The following is a 19,047-nucleotide window of genomic DNA, read 5'->3' as shown; positions in this document are numbered from 1 at the left end:
GGCGTAGCGTAGCGTAAATGCACTTTGCTGCTCCGGCCATTCCGCAATTTTGCATTTACGCAATAGCGGTGTAGCGGCCTGTAGCGGCACTCCGCTACATTACGCTATACCGATATTGTAGCTTATTGGATTATTTTTTAACATGTAAATAATTAAAATTTAACTTTAACTTATAAAATATATTTTTTTATTATAATATAGATAAAAAATATATATATATATTTATCTTAAATCTTAACTAAATTTTTTGATTCATTCCAAGAAAAGAAACACATTAGAAAGCCAAAAGTTGCAACATTTTATTTATATCAAGTATAACCAAAATTTGTTAAATTACTAGGGTAGCAATGATGTGATTGGTCCTATTATTTTAAATGATTCCAATGAGTGATTAATTAAAGAAGTTGATAATTGCAAATGATAAGTTAGTTTTTCATAATGATAATTTGACTAGGGGAAATGTTGTTGATGCTAATAGGTTTTCTATCTTTACTATGATACAAACATTAATACATCAATGAGAAAGAAAGCTATAGCTACTTTTAATTCTAAAAAGGGAAATGATATTACACAATGTGACGAACATACAATTGAATAAATGGATGGGAATGATGAAGATGATTATAGACAAAAGTAATTAAGCAATGATGATGATGAAAATGAGGAAGAAATTTTTTATCAGATTTTGTTATGATCATATATATATATTGACATTTTATTGGTTTGGGTGATAATTATGAAATTAATTTATAGATTTTTTTATGTATTTTTGTTATAATTTTGTATATACAATAATTTATATATATTTATTTAAATATTTAAATAGCGGTCATACTGCTATTCGCTATCCCACTATAACATTTTAGATGATTGACAACTATGATTTACACAAAGTATGCATCTAGTCGAAAAAACCACATCTAACATTAAACAGAAAAGAAAAAAGCAATATATTGTATAGTAAACAAAAAGCATAAGATTATACAGAGTTTTTGAGGTTTTGAAAACTTTTTAAAATAGTAGAAAATTGAATTACTGTTTTGTTAAAGAAAAAAAAAATATGATGAATAGTATAAAAAAATTCAAAAATATCTTTACATTCAGAGCTATGCTAATTTCAGAGGATATAAAATGGATCTGGCAAACTTAGAAGGTAATGAACTATGTTTGCGTGTGAGCACGTGTGTATAAAGCAAGTCGCGTACTCTAAGAAGGCCAGGCGAGAACCACAACCTCGAAGAACATGGAATTTGCCGTCTTAGGCCTTGTATTTCTGAAACCACAAAATACATACTTGTATATATGCCAAAAGCTAGAAATGGACATACATATAGAGATATATATCTATATATGTATATACATATGTATGTCTTGCATATCCAGAAAAGCGAAGAAAAAAAAATGGCTTATACGAATGAAGAAATGGCTAATTAACTTACTTTTCTAGAAAACAGACTAAATGGCTGAAGCCTCAACGCTGATAACCTCCATTGCGGTGTACCCAACTTGAACCGACACAACTGACCATTAAGCAAATAAGGTTTCGACACATTTACTGAAACCTGCACCCATATTCATGTACTTGCTCTTCTTGTGCGCACTAGATACGTTTTTCCTCTCAAATATCATATGCAGATGCTGAGAGATGCTATACTAAACCACGTCACTCGAGCATTTGTAGTATCACTCTCTATATTCTCATTTCCATTTCCCTGCACATTCAAGCAGAAGCATTTTCGGTTGCACTTTCTGGAGCATAATGCAGCACTTCTACAATGTATATAATCAATACGTAAATTAAAATACACAAACATTTTCGTTATTTCAAGCCCAAGTAGTATAAATCTCTTAAGAGGATTCACATAAAGCTCCATCACAACTTCATATTCGCCAGAAAAGATGCAATGATCAGCCAGTAGATTTTTTTTGAATAATACGGCAGCAATAAACCAAACTCAAGAATTTAAGCTAATTAGGCAAGAGATAAACTTCTCTATCTTAATTTGACTAAGAAAAATGAAACAAACAACGCAGCATGACTGGAAAAAGCATCGAGTACGAAGTTTAATTTAGAATTACCTGCGGGACAATTTATTTAGCTCCTCACAAACTTGCTTGAATGATACCTAGAAACTTTCTCATCTCAAGATCCAGATCCTGCCGGGAAATTTAGCTTATACTCTAATAGCAGTTAATATACAGTAGTACTGAACAAAAGAAAAAGACCGACTACCATAAATGTATGCTTACTTTGTATAATGTACACTGTAGATACTTATCCACAACTCTCGTGCACATAATTGTAAATAGCAAAGTAATGAAGCTCAATAAAGAAAGTTAAGCTTATTCCATTTGTGTTCACAATCTTTCACACTCCAAAATTTCACAAAAATAAAATAAAATAAATTTTTTCCCAAATATGAAGAATCGCCAGACCTACCCAAACAGAGTAAATTAGTTCCACGGCATTCTAAGCTGCAAATTTCATGATGAAAAATCAACTGCATTCAGAAACGCAACACAAAAACTAGAGGTTTACTACATAATCGTAGGTTCTAGTGTTTTAAGTGAGATTTCTACCTCTCACATAAACCCAAAACTAATGAAAGTTCTGCAACCACCACAAGCTTTCAGGCATTCTCTCTATCCTCATCCACAAAATTAACATCAGTTGCCTCGTATTGGAAATCACGATCATCATCCTCCATAGTTCTTCCATAGAAAAATTGTTTGGTCCCCATTGTAGTGAAAGGCATCAAACCAAATGCACGTGCTGTCTTAATCTCCCGAGCAATCTTCCTCTGGGCCTTGGCACTGATCCCAGTCTGCCCCACAGAGCCAAAATTCGTGAAAGAAAGATTAGGTACCCTATTGCTTTCCATTCATATAACACTACAGGCAAAGGCCATGAAAATATAAAAAATTAACATACCTTGCTCCTCTTGATAATGATACCCGCTTCTGTGATGAAGTTGGCAAGAAATTTCACATTCTGACCACAAATGAAGCAACAGGAGTAAGTAACTAAACTGGACACTCTCTTGCTTGTAGAATGGACGGGAAACAAACAGTATACTTTCTGAAAAGTAGAGCAATATAAAATTCAATGCACACCCTGAAATCAGCTTTGTTCAACACTTCTTCAGTTGTAGTTTCGAACCCAGGCCTCTTGACAGGTTTACGTACCCCAGGCCTTCTCAGGTCAAGATCCTACATAAATTTGTAGATACATGTGCATGTGAAAATATATATATATATATATATATCAATGCAAGGTTTGGTATATGAATAACTGAATGAAAAGAATAAGCAAATTGAAATCATACAAAATGTCTAAGTTTAACATGGCCAACCAAACATGTGGATATATATACAGAGAACTTGATCAAAATCATAATAGTCAATAGGGAACGATAGCACCACTATTACACCGGGGATGACACCACCACTCCATTGCGGTGCATTATGCACTTGCTATAGTAACGGCTTGTTGCAGTGGGGCAGTACAGAGAATTTCAGGGGAGAAATATAGCCATTCTCTATCAATAGAGTGGAAAAAAGAGTGCAACTGAAGAATAAAAAAATATACATCTATCAGATTTTAAATCTCTTATTAAGTTTGGTTATCTATATATCAAAGCATTAAATATCCAATTGTTTTTGTTTATATAACTATATACAATCATATATTTTGAAATATTGTTTAGTTCAACATATGAATATATGTTATAATTGAAATGATAATTATGATATAAATTGATAGAAATTTTTTTTTTTTTTTTTTTTTTTTTTTTTTGTATTTTGATTGTAATATTTATATATTTAAGCTTTTAAATGGCATTATCCTGCTATCTGCTAATGGTTTACAGAGCCGTCCCTATTTACTGCTATCCAAGATTAAGAATTATGATCACATTCATTCAAATCATGAATTAGAGAACAATTTGATCCAAACACGATATTCATCTTGTAAACTTATTCCTTTGTTGCAATATTTTTATTGTCTAGCTGATACCATAAGTAGATGGATTAAAATATCTGAATATACATGTCAAGCCAATCAGAGTATCGCAATATTTTTCTGATTATACCTATAATTGAATTTCAGTTAACTTTACAAATTGGAAACCAAAAGGCATTGTGGCTCTAGCTCTGCAGACCAGAAGCCATGAAGGAATCTAGAGCATTACCTAAATGTAAAATTAGAAATTTAGAATGCTTACGATTGATTATGAGCAATCACAAAGATATCAAGAATGACAAAGAAAATACAAATATTAGAAGGAACCTTGCAACCAGCATATTGCACATGTTCAACAATAAAATCCATACCTTTGTATCATATGTCATCCCAGGCATGAAATTAACATCTGGCCTGAAAGTATAATCCTCTTTAACTACTTCATCAGGATCAAACTCAAAGTACATGGCTGCTTTCTTTAATTTATTATCCATTCCATCAGCCAATGAATTGTACCCCTCGTCTAGATCATCCATCAGACCTGATTTGTTCTCAAAGTTATACGAATATCCAATCCCAGATCTATCATGTGCCTTCTCTGCCCTGTCAAGCTTTTGGTAAAACGAGAATGAGCTGAGATTAGGTCGATTCCCATCACCAAAGATCCGTTGCTCGAAATCATCGACAGACTCTGATGAGTTTAAATTCTCCCTGCCACTGGTACCTGCATATTCCAGGAATATACGGGTGTATTCTTTTATCAAATTTCCCCATATTTCTATTATTCACCGAAAATATTCCCCCAAAACACATAAAATTAAACATTTATTTTTTATCTTTGATATTATACTAAAAATTAATTTTACATTTAAAACATCGTATCAACACTTATTTATATCACATCGTATAACTATTTCAATTCAAAAATTTTACTATTTAAATCCCAACAAAAAATCCAAACCCCCAAACAAACACACCCTACAATTCTTTACCAATAAATAGGCCTTCCTTTTCAACAATCATTAACATTTCCATTGCAGGCCCCCTTTGAATAAGAAGAATACAAATTTCTTAATGCCAAAAAGCCTTGGTATGTTACCTTAAACAAATGATCTTCATTATTAAACATCGGGTAAACGAGATAAATGACATAATCGATAAGCATAGACAGAAAATATCATATTTGAACTTCGGTAACAAGGGCAACCAAAAAAACCAAATCAAATAAATGAAAACCTTGACAAATGGAATGTATATAGAACCTGAAAATGGACTGGCAGAAAAAGCCCGGATTATTGTATGAGGAGTTTGAGATCGACGAAATAAAGCAGCGTGTGCAGACCGATATAGGCTTGGATTGAATTTCATTTCCCCGTCGACGAAAGGTAGACAGACTGCACTATGCCAACAAAAATTAAACTAATAGACTCAACAGAAGAAATCTAAAATCAGCACTGTTAATTACAAGTATCATCAAAACCCTAAATGCCATATCAGCAGGCATTTGAATATATGAGAACTGTATATAATTCAAAATTAGTATATACCGTTTATACCGAACTACGAATATAAAGGTTATACTGAATTTTGTTTAAAAGAAATTCTTCATTCTGATGCAGAGCAATCTTCGAACAGAATTTTCACCCACACACAGCTTCTTGCATACAATAATACAATACAAGGAACAAGAAACACATCGCACAGTCAGACCTTGGGAATGATTGGTCGACGAGGCGAGACTGCAAATCGGTGATTGCGACTTCGGAGTGGGGAGGAGACGCGCCGCGCGCGACTGCGACGATGGGGAAGGGCGGCCGCCGGCAGCGCGCTCTGCGAGGAATCGATTCGGAGAGTGAAGGAGTACGTATGCTGCTGCCGTATCGAATTGAATTTGAGAACGAATTTGGGATACTAGGGTTAAAGTCTTCTTTTTTAGAGTTTTATCCCTGCTTGTTTTGTACACACAAATGACTTACAGAAAAATAAATATGACTTCATTTGAGAATTAAATTATTTTTTATTATCTAGATTTATTTCTCATATTTATAAAGAACTGCAAAAAAGATGATACTTAAGAATGTGTCAGATTTTTTCTTTTTTTATTTTATTTTTTACTATTTAACTTCTATAAATTTTTATAAAAATAATTTTTGTTCATTTTACAAGTCATTTTTTTACTATTTAACTTTTATAGATTTTATAATAAAAATTATTTTATTTTATAAATATTAAGGGAATGAGAAAATTATAAAAAGTATTCTTTATATATATTTTATTATCAATTTTGTTATTTATTTATTTTGTTAACAATTGTTATTTAGGTTATATTTGGTAGCGCGTGGAACAGGTGTTGTGTTGTGTGAACATTACGACAGTCAAATGACAAAAATGACGATTTTTTAAACGTCTATAATATATTTTATCAATAAAATAAATAAATAAATAATAGAAATAATAATGGAGTATAATGAAAGAATATTTAATGCAATTTTTTGTTATGGATGTGTAATATAGATAGATAATTGTTTGATTTAGAAATAAATGATTTTATCTTCTCTAATTCTTTTTTTTTTCACACACTAGATATAGAGATAAATAAAATTGAAAAAACGCAGTGTTGTATATTTATTTATTTTAGAATTTAAATTTTTACAATGTGGTCTATATTTATTGTTATTTTTTATTTTCTATTATTTAATTTTTACAATTTTTATATTATTTCAATTTTATAAAATATTATATTTAAATTTTTATTAAAATATATTATCAGATTAAAGAAATAATTAAATAAATACAATAATATTTTTTTATCCAATTTATTATTTTTTAGTGATTGGTTTAATATTTTTTCTTAGCAATATACTGTCCTTTTTATATTGTTGTATTTTATATATGGGTACGGATCTGGTGCTGATGGGTGTACCATCAGCACCACGCTGATAAAATATGAGCCACACATCATAATAGATTAGATTTTAACGGTTGAGATTAAATAGAGGCTGGATGGTAATTTCGGAATAAGGGTAAAGGGTTTATGCTTCTTCTATTTGTACAAATCCTTCTTCTTCAATACGCATTCTTCTTCGATACGGATTCTTCATCAAACTCGCATTTTCCATCAAACTCGTTCTCTCGATCCTACATTGTCATCAATCTGTTTGCAACTTTAATTCTTCGTCTTCATCTTCTTCAGCCCGTTGCCTCGTTCCTAATCGACGACACAGACGCGCGCAGGGTTCTTGATTTCATCATCACCGGTTGCTCCCAAGATTCGGTAAGTATTGAAAGTTTAATCGTTCGTTAAATGTTTCTCTCATTCCATGTTACCCAAGTGAAATAGTTGTTCTTGTTGTTGTAGTTTTGGAAAAGCCCTAGTCCCATTAATCGCAATTCTTCGAAAGAAATCAACATGTCAAAGGATCTTATCATTCAACTGCCTTGCGTTCCGAGGAAGGTCGTCCACCTCAATGAATCTTTACAGAAACCCTGTCGAGATTCGATTCGGAGGTATATTCAAACTAGCCATTTCAAAGGATTGTTCCATGTGAAGCCAATGGCTATTTCCGTGGCTCCTATCATGAAATTATTGAGTTATTGGGACCCTAATAGCTAGTGCTTTCATTTATCTAATGGGAATAAGTGGTATATTACCGATCGGGATGTTGGTGTTGTCTATGGGCTGCCATATGGCAAAAATAAGGAACTTATTTCAATGTACGAGTCTGATTCTTTTTACAATTTTGCTGATAGATTTAGTTTAGATATGGAACTCATAGGAGCGGATAAAAAACATATAGTTGAGTCTTCGTTAAAGGAGTTACTAGATAGTAGTAGACTAAGGAGTGATGTTAATTTTTGGCGGATATATGTAATGTATTGCATGTGTGTCTTGCTTACGCCCATATCAAATGCGAAGATTAATCATCGCATATTCCAGTTCCTTGAGTCGAAGGAGTTGGCAAATGAGTTTAATTGGGCTGGTTTTGTTCGGGATAAGATTGTGGAGGGTCTGGATACAATGTCTAAAAAATTCAAGAAAAAAGCTTTGGTTAGTGGAAGGCCATCTGGGGACATGCATTGCTTAATGGTAAATTAAAATATCATGATCACTTTGTTTTCTTTTTTGTTTTATTGTTTTCATTGTGTAATATGCTTTTTTTTTTTTTTCAGCATATGTTTTTTGATAAGTTTCACAACGAGAAATGCGGTGTGCGCTTTTTTTCATGTCATCTCAATCGAAAAATAACATTGGAAGATGTTGCCAAGCTATTCGGCCCTAAAAAAGTTCGATCTGCAAAGGTTAGATTTTGTCATCCAGTTTGAAATATATACTTTGGATACGCCGAGTTCATGGTTTATTTGGCCTGCTGGTTGTTCCACTGTGATATGTAAAGCATTTTACTTGTTGATATGATGAGTTAACATCTCTGAAATGCCAGATTTGATGCATTAACTGGTACAGGGGAGGATGGTATACATATTGTTTGTTTTTTCCCACTGGTTTCTCCACTGTGGTATAAGCAATACTTATTCATATGCTAAGCAATCTTTGTTGATATGCTGGATTAATATCTCCGAAGTGCTGGATTTTGATGTATTAGCTGATACAGAGCAGGATAGTGTACATGTTTGTTTTTTCATGTTGAGTGGTCCACTGTGATATGTTAATCAACAGTTGTTGATATACGGGATTAATATCTCTGAGATGCTGGATTTGATGCATTAACTAATATAGTAGGATGATTACATATTGTTTGTGTTTATGTTGATTGTTCCAATATGGTATGCTAAGTAATACTTGTTGAAGTGCTAAAGTAATGATTTTGGATTGTTGTCTTGATTCCTTGATACAGTGGTACAAGAATGAGATTATGCGGGTGTCCAAAAAACTCCGCAATTTAAAGAAAGAATACAAGAAGAAATGTGAGGGCCATGAAGATGACATTGCTGATGGCAGCAAATTTTCTGAAAAAAAAATGTTAGTGATTTCAATGTTATGAGTTGATCTGTAGTATATCCATTGCTTTTCTTATACAATTGCAGTGTATATAAGCCTTAATCCTGAATATTGTATAGAAATTTTTTGAATGTGATTTGCCCCGGCCGGAGGAAGCTGTCAATGAAGATGAAGGTCTTCATGGACATAATGTAGAGAATGTGATTTAAGTTGTATGAGTTTGTAGTTTTCATCTTGTTATGTTATATAATATCAATTGTTTTTCTTGTACAATTGCAATGTATACAAACTTTAATCCTGATTATTATCACAGGAATTGGTTGGGTGCGATTTGCCTCTGGAGGAGGAACTTGCCCATGATGAAAAAACTACTGAACAGGTATTTGTAATTGATCATTGTTAGATAACCATTATATCCTCTATATTTTGAATTAATTAAGAATATATTTTTGATCATTGTTATAGCAGCAAGTGCAAACTGAGGGAGCGGATTGTGAACCTCCCACAAAGAAATAAAAATGCGATGCAGAAATTGATGTTAACCCAATGAGTCTTTTTTTACTTGGGTTAACACAGGATTTTGAGAATGTTGTCAGACCTATGAAGGAAGATTCGCCAACCAAAATTACGCTGAGTACTTGCAAGGTATAACTAATTATATATTGCCTTTTAGCTTTGTTTATAATTGCATATATGAGACCTTTTTTAAGACTAATGAATTTATTTGGAAGGAAATTGTTTTATATGAGTCAACTGAACGAGAAAACATCCACTCTCCAATGTCCTCCCTTCCCCAGCTCCAGACAAAAGAAATTAAGGTTCATCGCGATCGATTGCCATCGAAAGTTTTCTGTTCTCCCTATGAAACTTCCTCCAGTATTTTTGATGTGTTCAAGTTGAGTGAGGAGGAAGAGAGGACCGTCAAGTGGGCATTTTATTTACAGCGCGCACCAGCGGCTGACTTGGGAGATATTATTTTTTTGGATGGAGTCACTGTGATATTCAAGCATGATATCCAGAGATTACGTCCATCATCCGACGTTGCAAGCAACGTGGTTGATGCATTTGGTACCTTTCTGAATAGAACAGCTTTAAGAGAAAGCAAGCACATCGGTGTTCCAATGCCCAAGTTTTGTGTATCATCCAACGTGGCTGTGAGTATATATTTACATGTGCATAAAATATGTATCGAAGATAATTATTGATCATATATAATGCTAACTCGTTGAGTATTTGATGCTTATGGCAAACCTTAACTGATGCTCTATTTTTCTATGCATCTAGTATATGGTGCGCGTTGAGATCGAGAATAATTTTCCCCGGAAAACTGACAAAGAACTGGTGAAGGAATGAGAGCGACAATTGGACATAAAATACCTTGGCAATGATCGGATTGAATACTTAAAGGCTGACAATGTGAGAGTCTTTTTATGTATATATGGAATGCTGAGTTTAACAAGCTGAGATGATGATATGATGCTTTATGATATGCTAAGTTGGTTTTGTGTATATTATTGCAGTTCTTTTTTCCATTCTGTCGTTCGAACCACTGGGTGTTGTTTTCTGTGTCCATTCTTCGTAAGAAAATTTTTTATTTCAATAGCTTAAATTTTGTTGATGGATGGAATTCGGACTCAGTGATTTTTGAATGACTTTTTGGGTATTTTCGACGGGCTGCAAGGATATTATTTCCCGACCCACTGTGGGATGCTCCTTATACAGTTGAGTTGCCACCCCATGTTATGCAGTCGGATATCCACAGTTGTGGTGTTTTCACTATGTTCTACATGGAAAACTGATCCATTGACTTGACTGGGCAGGTTTGTGAGCAAATTGCCAGGCGTGAATTTTTGGATAGATTGCGAAAAAGGTAGTGTGTACAAATCTTATTGTAGGAGGAGAATTGTAATATTAGGGATGTGAAAGAGAGGTCATTGCTTGCTTCTGGTGCTGAGATTGCATGCGCTGAAGATGAAAAAGCTGATGCGCAGCCGTTTAAGGGTCGTATTAAGATGGCTGCATGAAAACGTGTTAGTGTGTAAGGACAAGGTCGAGGGCGAGGGCGAGGGCGTGGTCGAGGACAAGGTCGTGGGCAAGGCAAAAATTGAGTGTATATATATGCTGGCAATAATTGAGTGTATATATATGCTGGCAATAATTGTATTTTTTGCATAAATTCATGCTTAATACTCAGGCTGCTCGATGTTAAATCAGGAGATGCTGACCGGTACATAATAAAATGATTGGCTTCGTGTATATATATGCTGGCAGATTTGTAGAAACTGCTTATTGGTGCTCAGGATAATGCTTATTTTTATTCGACAAAATCCATGGTCTTGTATATGTAAGTGCTTAGCGTCAATTATTCACAATACTTTCGTAATAAATCATGTATGAACTGACAAAAAATCAATTTCCTTACATTTATCCCAGTGGTTATCTCTCTTATTTATCCTTCGATGCTTCTTTTGTCTCTCATAGTTGCTGATTGACACCTTTCTTTTAATTCTTCTTTTTGGGTTGTCTCTTGGCTTCAATATTAAATGGTCTGCAGTGGTTGTATTACGCACTTCTCCTGTAGCATGAAGAATCGATTAGTTTAATATTATATATATTTCAATGAATATAAAATATATACAAAACGTTAATGTTGTTTTCATTCGTCGGCATTCCTCCATACAGATTTGGGCATGCAACTTTGTTGCGAAGCAATTCATTGAATTTATGTAAGAATGAACTGTAATTCTTCGGCTCAGATGCTATTAACTTTGCAGAATTCATGAACAAGTGGCACAATGATTTGTATCTTCCTGAAAAATCCATTTCCTCCCGATTAGATGTTAAGCTTGCGAGGTGCTGCTGTAACATCCTCCTAACATCTTTTCTCCATCGATTCAATATGTATTTGTCTGGGATGTTTTTGAACTGTGCACACCCTGTTGCGACTAATACATCCATCGTGCGTATTGAATGACAACACAACATTCCAGTATTTTTCCACATATTGCACGTGCACTCAATTGAAGACTCTTGAATATTGGCGTGCACAAGATATTGATCGCTTGTCTTCTCCATATTATATACAAGATATGTTGTCTTTTCATCTAAGCATTGTGTTATGAATCCAAAGGATCTTTGGTGTTGCTCTAGAAACCATTGAAAGACATTCGGTGTGTAGAACATAGCTGCAGATTTTATCAATGGGTTGAACATATGATTTGTAGCCAACCGTCTGTCCCATGCGAATAAATCCTGTTGTTCCTCTTTTTCTCTATGAGTCTCCGCCACTCGTTGAAATTGATGAAGAAATTGAACAATATTATTGTCCGGTTGTAAAAACCTGTTCAGTATACTTATGTTCAATACACATAATATACAAAGAACAAACTCAGCATTCTAATCCATTGATTTCAGCAGACAATGCAAGTAAAGAAGTATGTTCAGTTGCTAAAGCTTAGGGGCTTGTAGGTTGCCTTTTCTAACCTTTTCAGTGAGAAGTTAAGTGATTCGCTCAGTTGTGTTGTTCTCATCCCTGCAGTAAAGTATTGTCTTGTCCAAGCCGAAGACCATTGTTGTCTCAATGAATAAATATTCAATAGCCACTTATGAGGCCCTTTGGGGAAGCATGTCTGCAACATATATACTCCCACTTGAGGCTGAATTGATTTTCATCTTGTACCCCGTAGAGAATATGTTGAAACATCTCACCAAACCTGTGTGTACAATGCAAGTAGAGTAGTTGTAATTGGTGTCTTCGACCCTCAAATTCATTATTTAGCTGTAAGAATTCCAACATACCTTGTAGTGTAAAGAGCACTGAGATTTTTTTTGGCATTTTGTACAATATGCCATGTGTACAGAGCATGGTATGTCGTTGGCATTGTCTCTCTTAGTGCTGGAGCCATAGCCAAATCTTGATCCGTAAAAATGGTTTTCGGTGCTTGTCCACACATACACTTCCGATTGCGGATGAGAGACACACTTCTGCTTTTCTCGAGCACAATCACCAAAAATGAAGTTAGGTAACTTCAAAAACTTTGAAAGTCTTCTGATAATTCCTTGCTTGCTTAACTTCATCAAGCTTTGTTGGTTGACATGGCCAAGTCTTGTATGCCATAGAAGGGCTTCATCATCCTTTAGATTAATGCAACATCCACTAGTTTGTCAAGTAAGTAGCGGTTGTTCCTTGACCTTTTTCCAGTCATCACACATTTCTTCTTGTTGTTGTACACCTCACAAGAATTCTTAGTGAACTTCACTTGTAGCTCATCGTCATATAACTGACTGATACTGATGATATTAGTACTCAAGCCTTCAACAAAATATACCTTCGACAACTTTGGTATATCTTTGGCTTCGAGAGAACCATAGCCCACAATTTTTCCTTTGGCTCCATCTCCAAATATCACTTCTCCACAAGTGTCAGCTACATAATTCTTCAATAGATGCTTTTGATTCGTCATATGGCGTGAACATCCACTATCGAAATACCATCGGGATGAATTAGTTGGTTCTTGACTAGATAGGATAACATTGCACATCATCTTAGATTGATCCTTCTTAGGTCTTCATTCCATTATGAAATTCATTCTTTGTTTCAACTTCTCTGAGGGCCAATAGTCCTATTTTCCAGACATCAAATCCCTAGCCATCTTGAAACAGTGAGATTCAGCATGACCAAATCGAAAATAGTATTTGCAATTACTCTTCTGTTGTAACGACGAGTTGACACGTCTATTCCTTCTGCGATTTTGATTTTGTTTCTCTTTTCTGTTCTCTTTGGAACTTTCAGTGTTCCTCTCTTATGAAGGTTTCTCTGGAATTTTCACATCAATAAGCAAACCACCTTTCACAAACATAGTTGGTTTCACCTTAATGGATTCTTGATAACCAATCCCACGATGATCTCCAAATGGCTTTCCAATCGATTAAACTTCATCGAGTTTGTCTTTTCCTTTTCTGAGTCTATCATTCCCTTCTCTCAGATCATCACACTTCATTTTCAGCTGCTTCACTTCTCTCTGAAGTCTTTCATTGATTTCGAACATTTCTTGATTCAATTCCTCAGTTTTTCAAATCGAGCTTCCAAACAGTAGACTGTATTGATCAAATCCTTGTTTCTTTTTACACAAATTTTTTGTTCGACTACAACTTCCTCATAAGCTTCCATCAGCTCATAGATGTCCATCTCGATTGTGTCGTTGTTGGTACATTCTTCTTCAGGAGCACTTTCTTTTCCTTTTCTAGATTCTTCTTCTTTGGCAACAAAAGCAACAACGCTTTCATTATCATTTTCATCTTCAGATTCTTGACTGTCTTCCTCATCACTCCAAGTAGCTTGAAATGCATGCTTTCCTTTATTCTTGAGTGTTGCACATTCCACTTTTACATGTCCAACTCCGCCATATGCAAAGCATTTCGGATCACTTGAGTTTTCTCGCCTAGAAACAGTGTTTAACTTCTTCTTATAGCTTTTATCATAAGCTCACTTCCCTTTGCTGTAACCAACACTTTTCTGTTATGGATATTTTCGTTGTTTACTAGTTGTTTTACCACCATAGTGACCTCTGTTCCCGAAATTGTGGAATTTTTTAGCACGCTTTTCACTTATCATCTGAGACAATTTCTTGGACAACAGAGACATTTCTTCATCAGATTTGACAAGTTCCAGATCTTCAGCAGTAAGAACAATCCCTTTTGAGCTTTCTTCTTCAATATGATTCATCTCCCAATTTATGAAAATACCATTTAAGGTTTCAAGATTCATGTTCTTGGTTTTCTTCTTATCCTCAAGAGTAGAGACTTTGATTTTGAACTTTTTGTTCACACTTCTCAGCATCTTTCGAACCAGCCTTTGTTCATCATAATCTAAGCCAAGAGCATATGTTTGGTTCACCACATCTTTGAATCGAGTGTAGAACTCAGACATTATTTCACCATCAGTCATTTTCAAGGCTTCAAACATACTTTCCACCATTTAGAGTTTTGTTTCTTTAACTTCAGCAGTCTTTTCGAATGCATTTTCCAAGGCTCTCCATGCATCATTTGCTTTCTTACAATTTGAGATGACACGAAATTGAACATCATCAACAGAAGCAAATATGACATTTACAGCTTTGGCATTTCCACCAGTAACAATTTTTTCTTCAGCTGTCCACTCAATTTTCGGCTTCAGACCAATCATTGAGGGGTCGTTCTGAGTTTCTCCTGGCATAAATTTTGTTGGAAGAGTCCAACCAAGCTCTACTACTTCCCAAGTTTCATCACCAAGAGTTAACAGATAGGCCTCCATTTTGTTTTTCCAATAGGTGTAGTTGTTCCCATAGAAAACAGGTAGACGAATGACGAATGGATGAGATTACTTCACACTCATCTTGAACCACAGACAGATCTACTCGAAGTATTGAGCATGCTGAATACCAGATGTTGGAAATCGCAGGGAGGAGTGAGTAAGAGGTCCAATGCCTCCGAGTACCTTGCACAGCGGAACTATGAAACGTTCGATGTAACCACAACTTTACAACGTAGTTGTATCACGGTTATAACAGCGGTGTGTGTGCGTGCACAAATCAATGGCTGAATAAGTGCAGAAAGCAAACAACACACCAAGTTTGTTTACCCAATTCGATTTTCTAACCTACATCTGGGGGATTTCAATCCATAAGACTTAACTAAATCAAACACTTGGTTTACACCATATAAGTCACCAAACCGAACTACCCACCTATCTTTTACCCAAGCTGCATTTAGTTTATATAAACTCTCATGGATTGATTGTTACTACACCGTAACGACACCAGCAGACCTGCAGCCAAGCTATGAATAAGGTTGTATATCGGTTGAATGACTCTTTCGGTTTCAGCTCCACGAAATCCTTCTTATCGTCTTCAAACCACCACGGATAAGCTCTCTCAACACACAAACAGATGGAGAGGAAAACTACTCTCTAAGTTCTGGATTGTCTTGCACACACACAAACATACATGCAAACAAAACACATATATACACATTAGAAGACAAAGTGTGTACAAAGGCAATTAATGCCATGCAGGACAAATGAGATGTCCACTGTCACGTCCTGCTTCCTCTTCCACACGAGACACGTCCCTTGTCTCAAAGCATTGAATGCACAGTAGGTTTGATCCTTGCAAACTTGATTCCTCGACCAGGGCACCGGACAGTGCCAAAACTGTGTTATAGAGTAGCTGTGACAACGCGTCAGCATGTTTGTACATTGCCAAAAATAACAAAAAAGGATTTGGGGGTTTTGCTTGTACCAACATGGACTAAAAAATAAGTTTACCCATTTTACAATATTGTTTATCATATAGCTAGTTAATACTAAGAATTCTCTATATCATTTATTGTTTTTTCAACACTATATTTTGTTCAGTCCCTTGCCCCAAATAGATCCACCGCTATATTCAGCCCATAAGAATTTGGAATAATTGGCTCATGCATATTGCATATGAAATAATGGATTTGAAAGACAAATTGAGAACAAATTGTCATGTTTAGCCAAAAAGAAGTTGAAAATAATAAAAAAAAAAAGTTAAATTTAGATAATTTTTTTGGAGTTTAAAATTAAAAAACTTGTAATTAGTATTTGATATGATATTTTATATGAGAAAAATATATTTAATAAGATATTTTTTAAAAATTGAGTAGTAACAAAATCTCCAAAATTGCATAAATAATGGAGGAATTAATGGAGAAAATGAGCAAATAATGAAGAAATTAGTATGAGATTAAAACAAAGCACCATAAAAAGCTTAGCAATTCCAAATTTCTCAATTATTTTTCCAAAATGTTCTTTATTTTACCTTTTTTTTTTTGTATTTTTTCATGTTCTAAATATTTTGTTTATGTTACTCGCTCCGTCCCACATATAATGTCATACTTTCATTTTTGTACGTTTCACATATTATGTCATTTCTTTTTTTTTTTGGAAAGCATTATACATTTTAATCATATTTTAAATTTTATAATTTATTTTAAACACTAAAAATATATATCTAAATTCAATTAAATATCATGTATTTTGGAATAAAATAAAATTCCAATAAAATAAATATATGATATTTAATTATGCACATATGTTAATTTTTGTACAATTAATATCAACCATTAATGCAAAAATTTATTTAAAATGAAAGATATCGTACAAATATTACGTGCATAAATAAAGTTATAACAAATTTGGTAGCAAAATAAATAAATCGTGTCAATAAATGAAGTGTTATAATTAATATCTTCCGAGAAAAGAAATGATATAAAGATCTTGGCGAGAAAGAAAGACGTACAATCAAATACTTCAAGAATGAAAAACGACATCTAATGGAAAGAAAAGATTATAAAATCTTCCTATTGGCCAATCAGGACGCGCCACGTGGCATTATTCGAAAAGGAAGTCGAGGCCACCCCTCTCCTATAAATAGGGGTCATAGCTAATTTATTCGGCACACCGAAATCACATAGAGGATTCAAACAAAGGGATAAGTCTCTAGACTCTCTCTATATTGTTCTTCGTGTACTTCGAAGCGTTCTTCGTTGAAAGTCACTGATTTGGACAAATGATCCAATATTAGTTGATGAATCTATAGAGTTAACGTTTCTCGTCGTATGCCAAAGCCGTAGGAAGGATCAAATCTCCAAAAGCCGTTCAAAAATCTATCAAAGCCAAGGGAAAGCCTCAAAAGTTCCTCCCAAAGCTTCAAGATTTTCATCGCGTTTTTCATCAAAAGCACCAACCTGACTCTATTCGATCCAAAAGTCAAAGGGACACACCGCCAAAAGTATTATGGAGCACCAAGTCCACCTCCTTGAAGATAAAGGTCTCGGATCATCCAAAGAAGACATCAAATCCAAATCCGATGACCAAAAGGCCCACACAGAGACCAACATTCTCCAAAAGCCAGCAACGCCAAATCAAAGATCAAAGTCTCGAATTGTCCAAAAAAGACATCAAATCCAAAGCCAGCGATCAAATCATCCACACGGAGACCAAAGCCCTCCAAAAGCTGGCAAATCCAAACCAAAGATCAAAGGCTCGGATCGTCCAAAGAAATCAAATCCAAAGCCGACGATCAAATCTCCGCACGGATACCAAAGCCTTCCAAAGTACGACAAAGCCAAACTGGAGACCAAAGTCCTCCAAAGTTTGGCAAAGTCATCTACACAAAGATCAAAGTTTCCAGATCTATCAAAAGGAGTCTTAAACTCCAAAGTCAACGATCAACTTCGCCACACGGAGACTAAAGCCCTCCAAAAGCCGACAAAGCCAAACCAAAGACTGAATCCTTTCGGATCAAACAAGCCATCCATATCCAAGTAGGAAAACAAATCGACCCGAAAGAGAATCAAATGATCCATTTAGAGAATAGGACACATATTAAATTCAAATCAAATATAATTTTTACAAAATTTGTGTTTATTAAAAATAGCACAATTTTTTGTTTCATAGATTTTTGGCACACCAAGTGGGACCTATCTACCTTTCATCTCTCTTTCCGACAAACTTTCAACAACCTGGCTTCCTTCAAGATCAAAACCTTCAATATTGCATTGAAAGTTTCTGCTTAAGCCGTCGTCGCCGTCAAAGGAGTTGGCGTACCCATCGCGTCAAAAACCTTAAACACTTCGACAAATGCTGGAATCACAACACGAAGCATGGCCAAAACAGCATTGTTATTCTCCGAGGACAATCCTCCAAAAATCATAGAGCAAAGTCCACTATATAAAGAAGACGATAACTTCGAGAGTACTGCCGCACAATTTACCCCTCAACAAACTGCAAGTCATTTGACTGGATCAAATTTTGCTCAAGTAATGACTATCAACGCGTCAGATATTGAGGACCAGCTTGCCGCATTGGCCAAAATCATTGAAGGGATGTCTCGACACATGCAACAACAAGATGCCCTCATCGAAAAACTTCTCACAAAGATGGACAAACCTGAAGAAGCCAGCCATGCCATTGAAAAGCAACCATTCTCCCCGGCGGCCCAAAATAAAGCGAAAACATCCGCGGATCAACGCCATGGTAAAGAAAAAGTGGTGGAACCAAATCCATTTCAAGGATCCTCCAACTCCTTAATCTATATATCCTAACTTGACAAATACATCAAGG

At 34.9% G+C, this 19,047-nt stretch overlaps 1 protein-coding gene across 1 annotated transcript; it reads right to left on the bottom strand.

Annotated features, from left to right (window-relative positions):
• Nucleotides 1-2,324: 2,324 nt before the first annotated feature.
• Nucleotides 2,325-5,927, bottom strand: LOC127266594 (uncharacterized). Its single transcript, XM_051296879.1, has 6 exons — nt 5,672-5,927; nt 5,224-5,355; nt 4,333-4,685; nt 3,115-3,210; nt 2,933-2,992; nt 2,325-2,825 (listed from the first exon to the last, which is right to left on the bottom strand). The coding sequence occupies exons 2-6, from the start codon at nt 5,327-5,329 to the stop codon at nt 2,631-2,633; spliced, it is 810 nt and encodes a 269-aa protein (XP_051152836.1). The 5' UTR covers nt 5,330-5,355; nt 5,672-5,927; the 3' UTR covers nt 2,325-2,630.
• Between the last annotated feature and the right edge of the window lie 13,120 nt (nt 5,928-19,047).

The sequence above is a fragment of the Andrographis paniculata genome, unplaced genomic scaffold, assembly GCF_009805555.1.
Source record: "Andrographis paniculata isolate CXL003 unplaced genomic scaffold, ASM980555v1 Contig76END, whole genome shotgun sequence".
Classification (NCBI taxonomy): domain Eukaryota; kingdom Viridiplantae; phylum Streptophyta; class Magnoliopsida; order Lamiales; family Acanthaceae; genus Andrographis; species Andrographis paniculata.
Note: the sequence above shows the minus strand (reverse complement) of the source record. Positions and strands in the feature narration are given on the sequence as shown.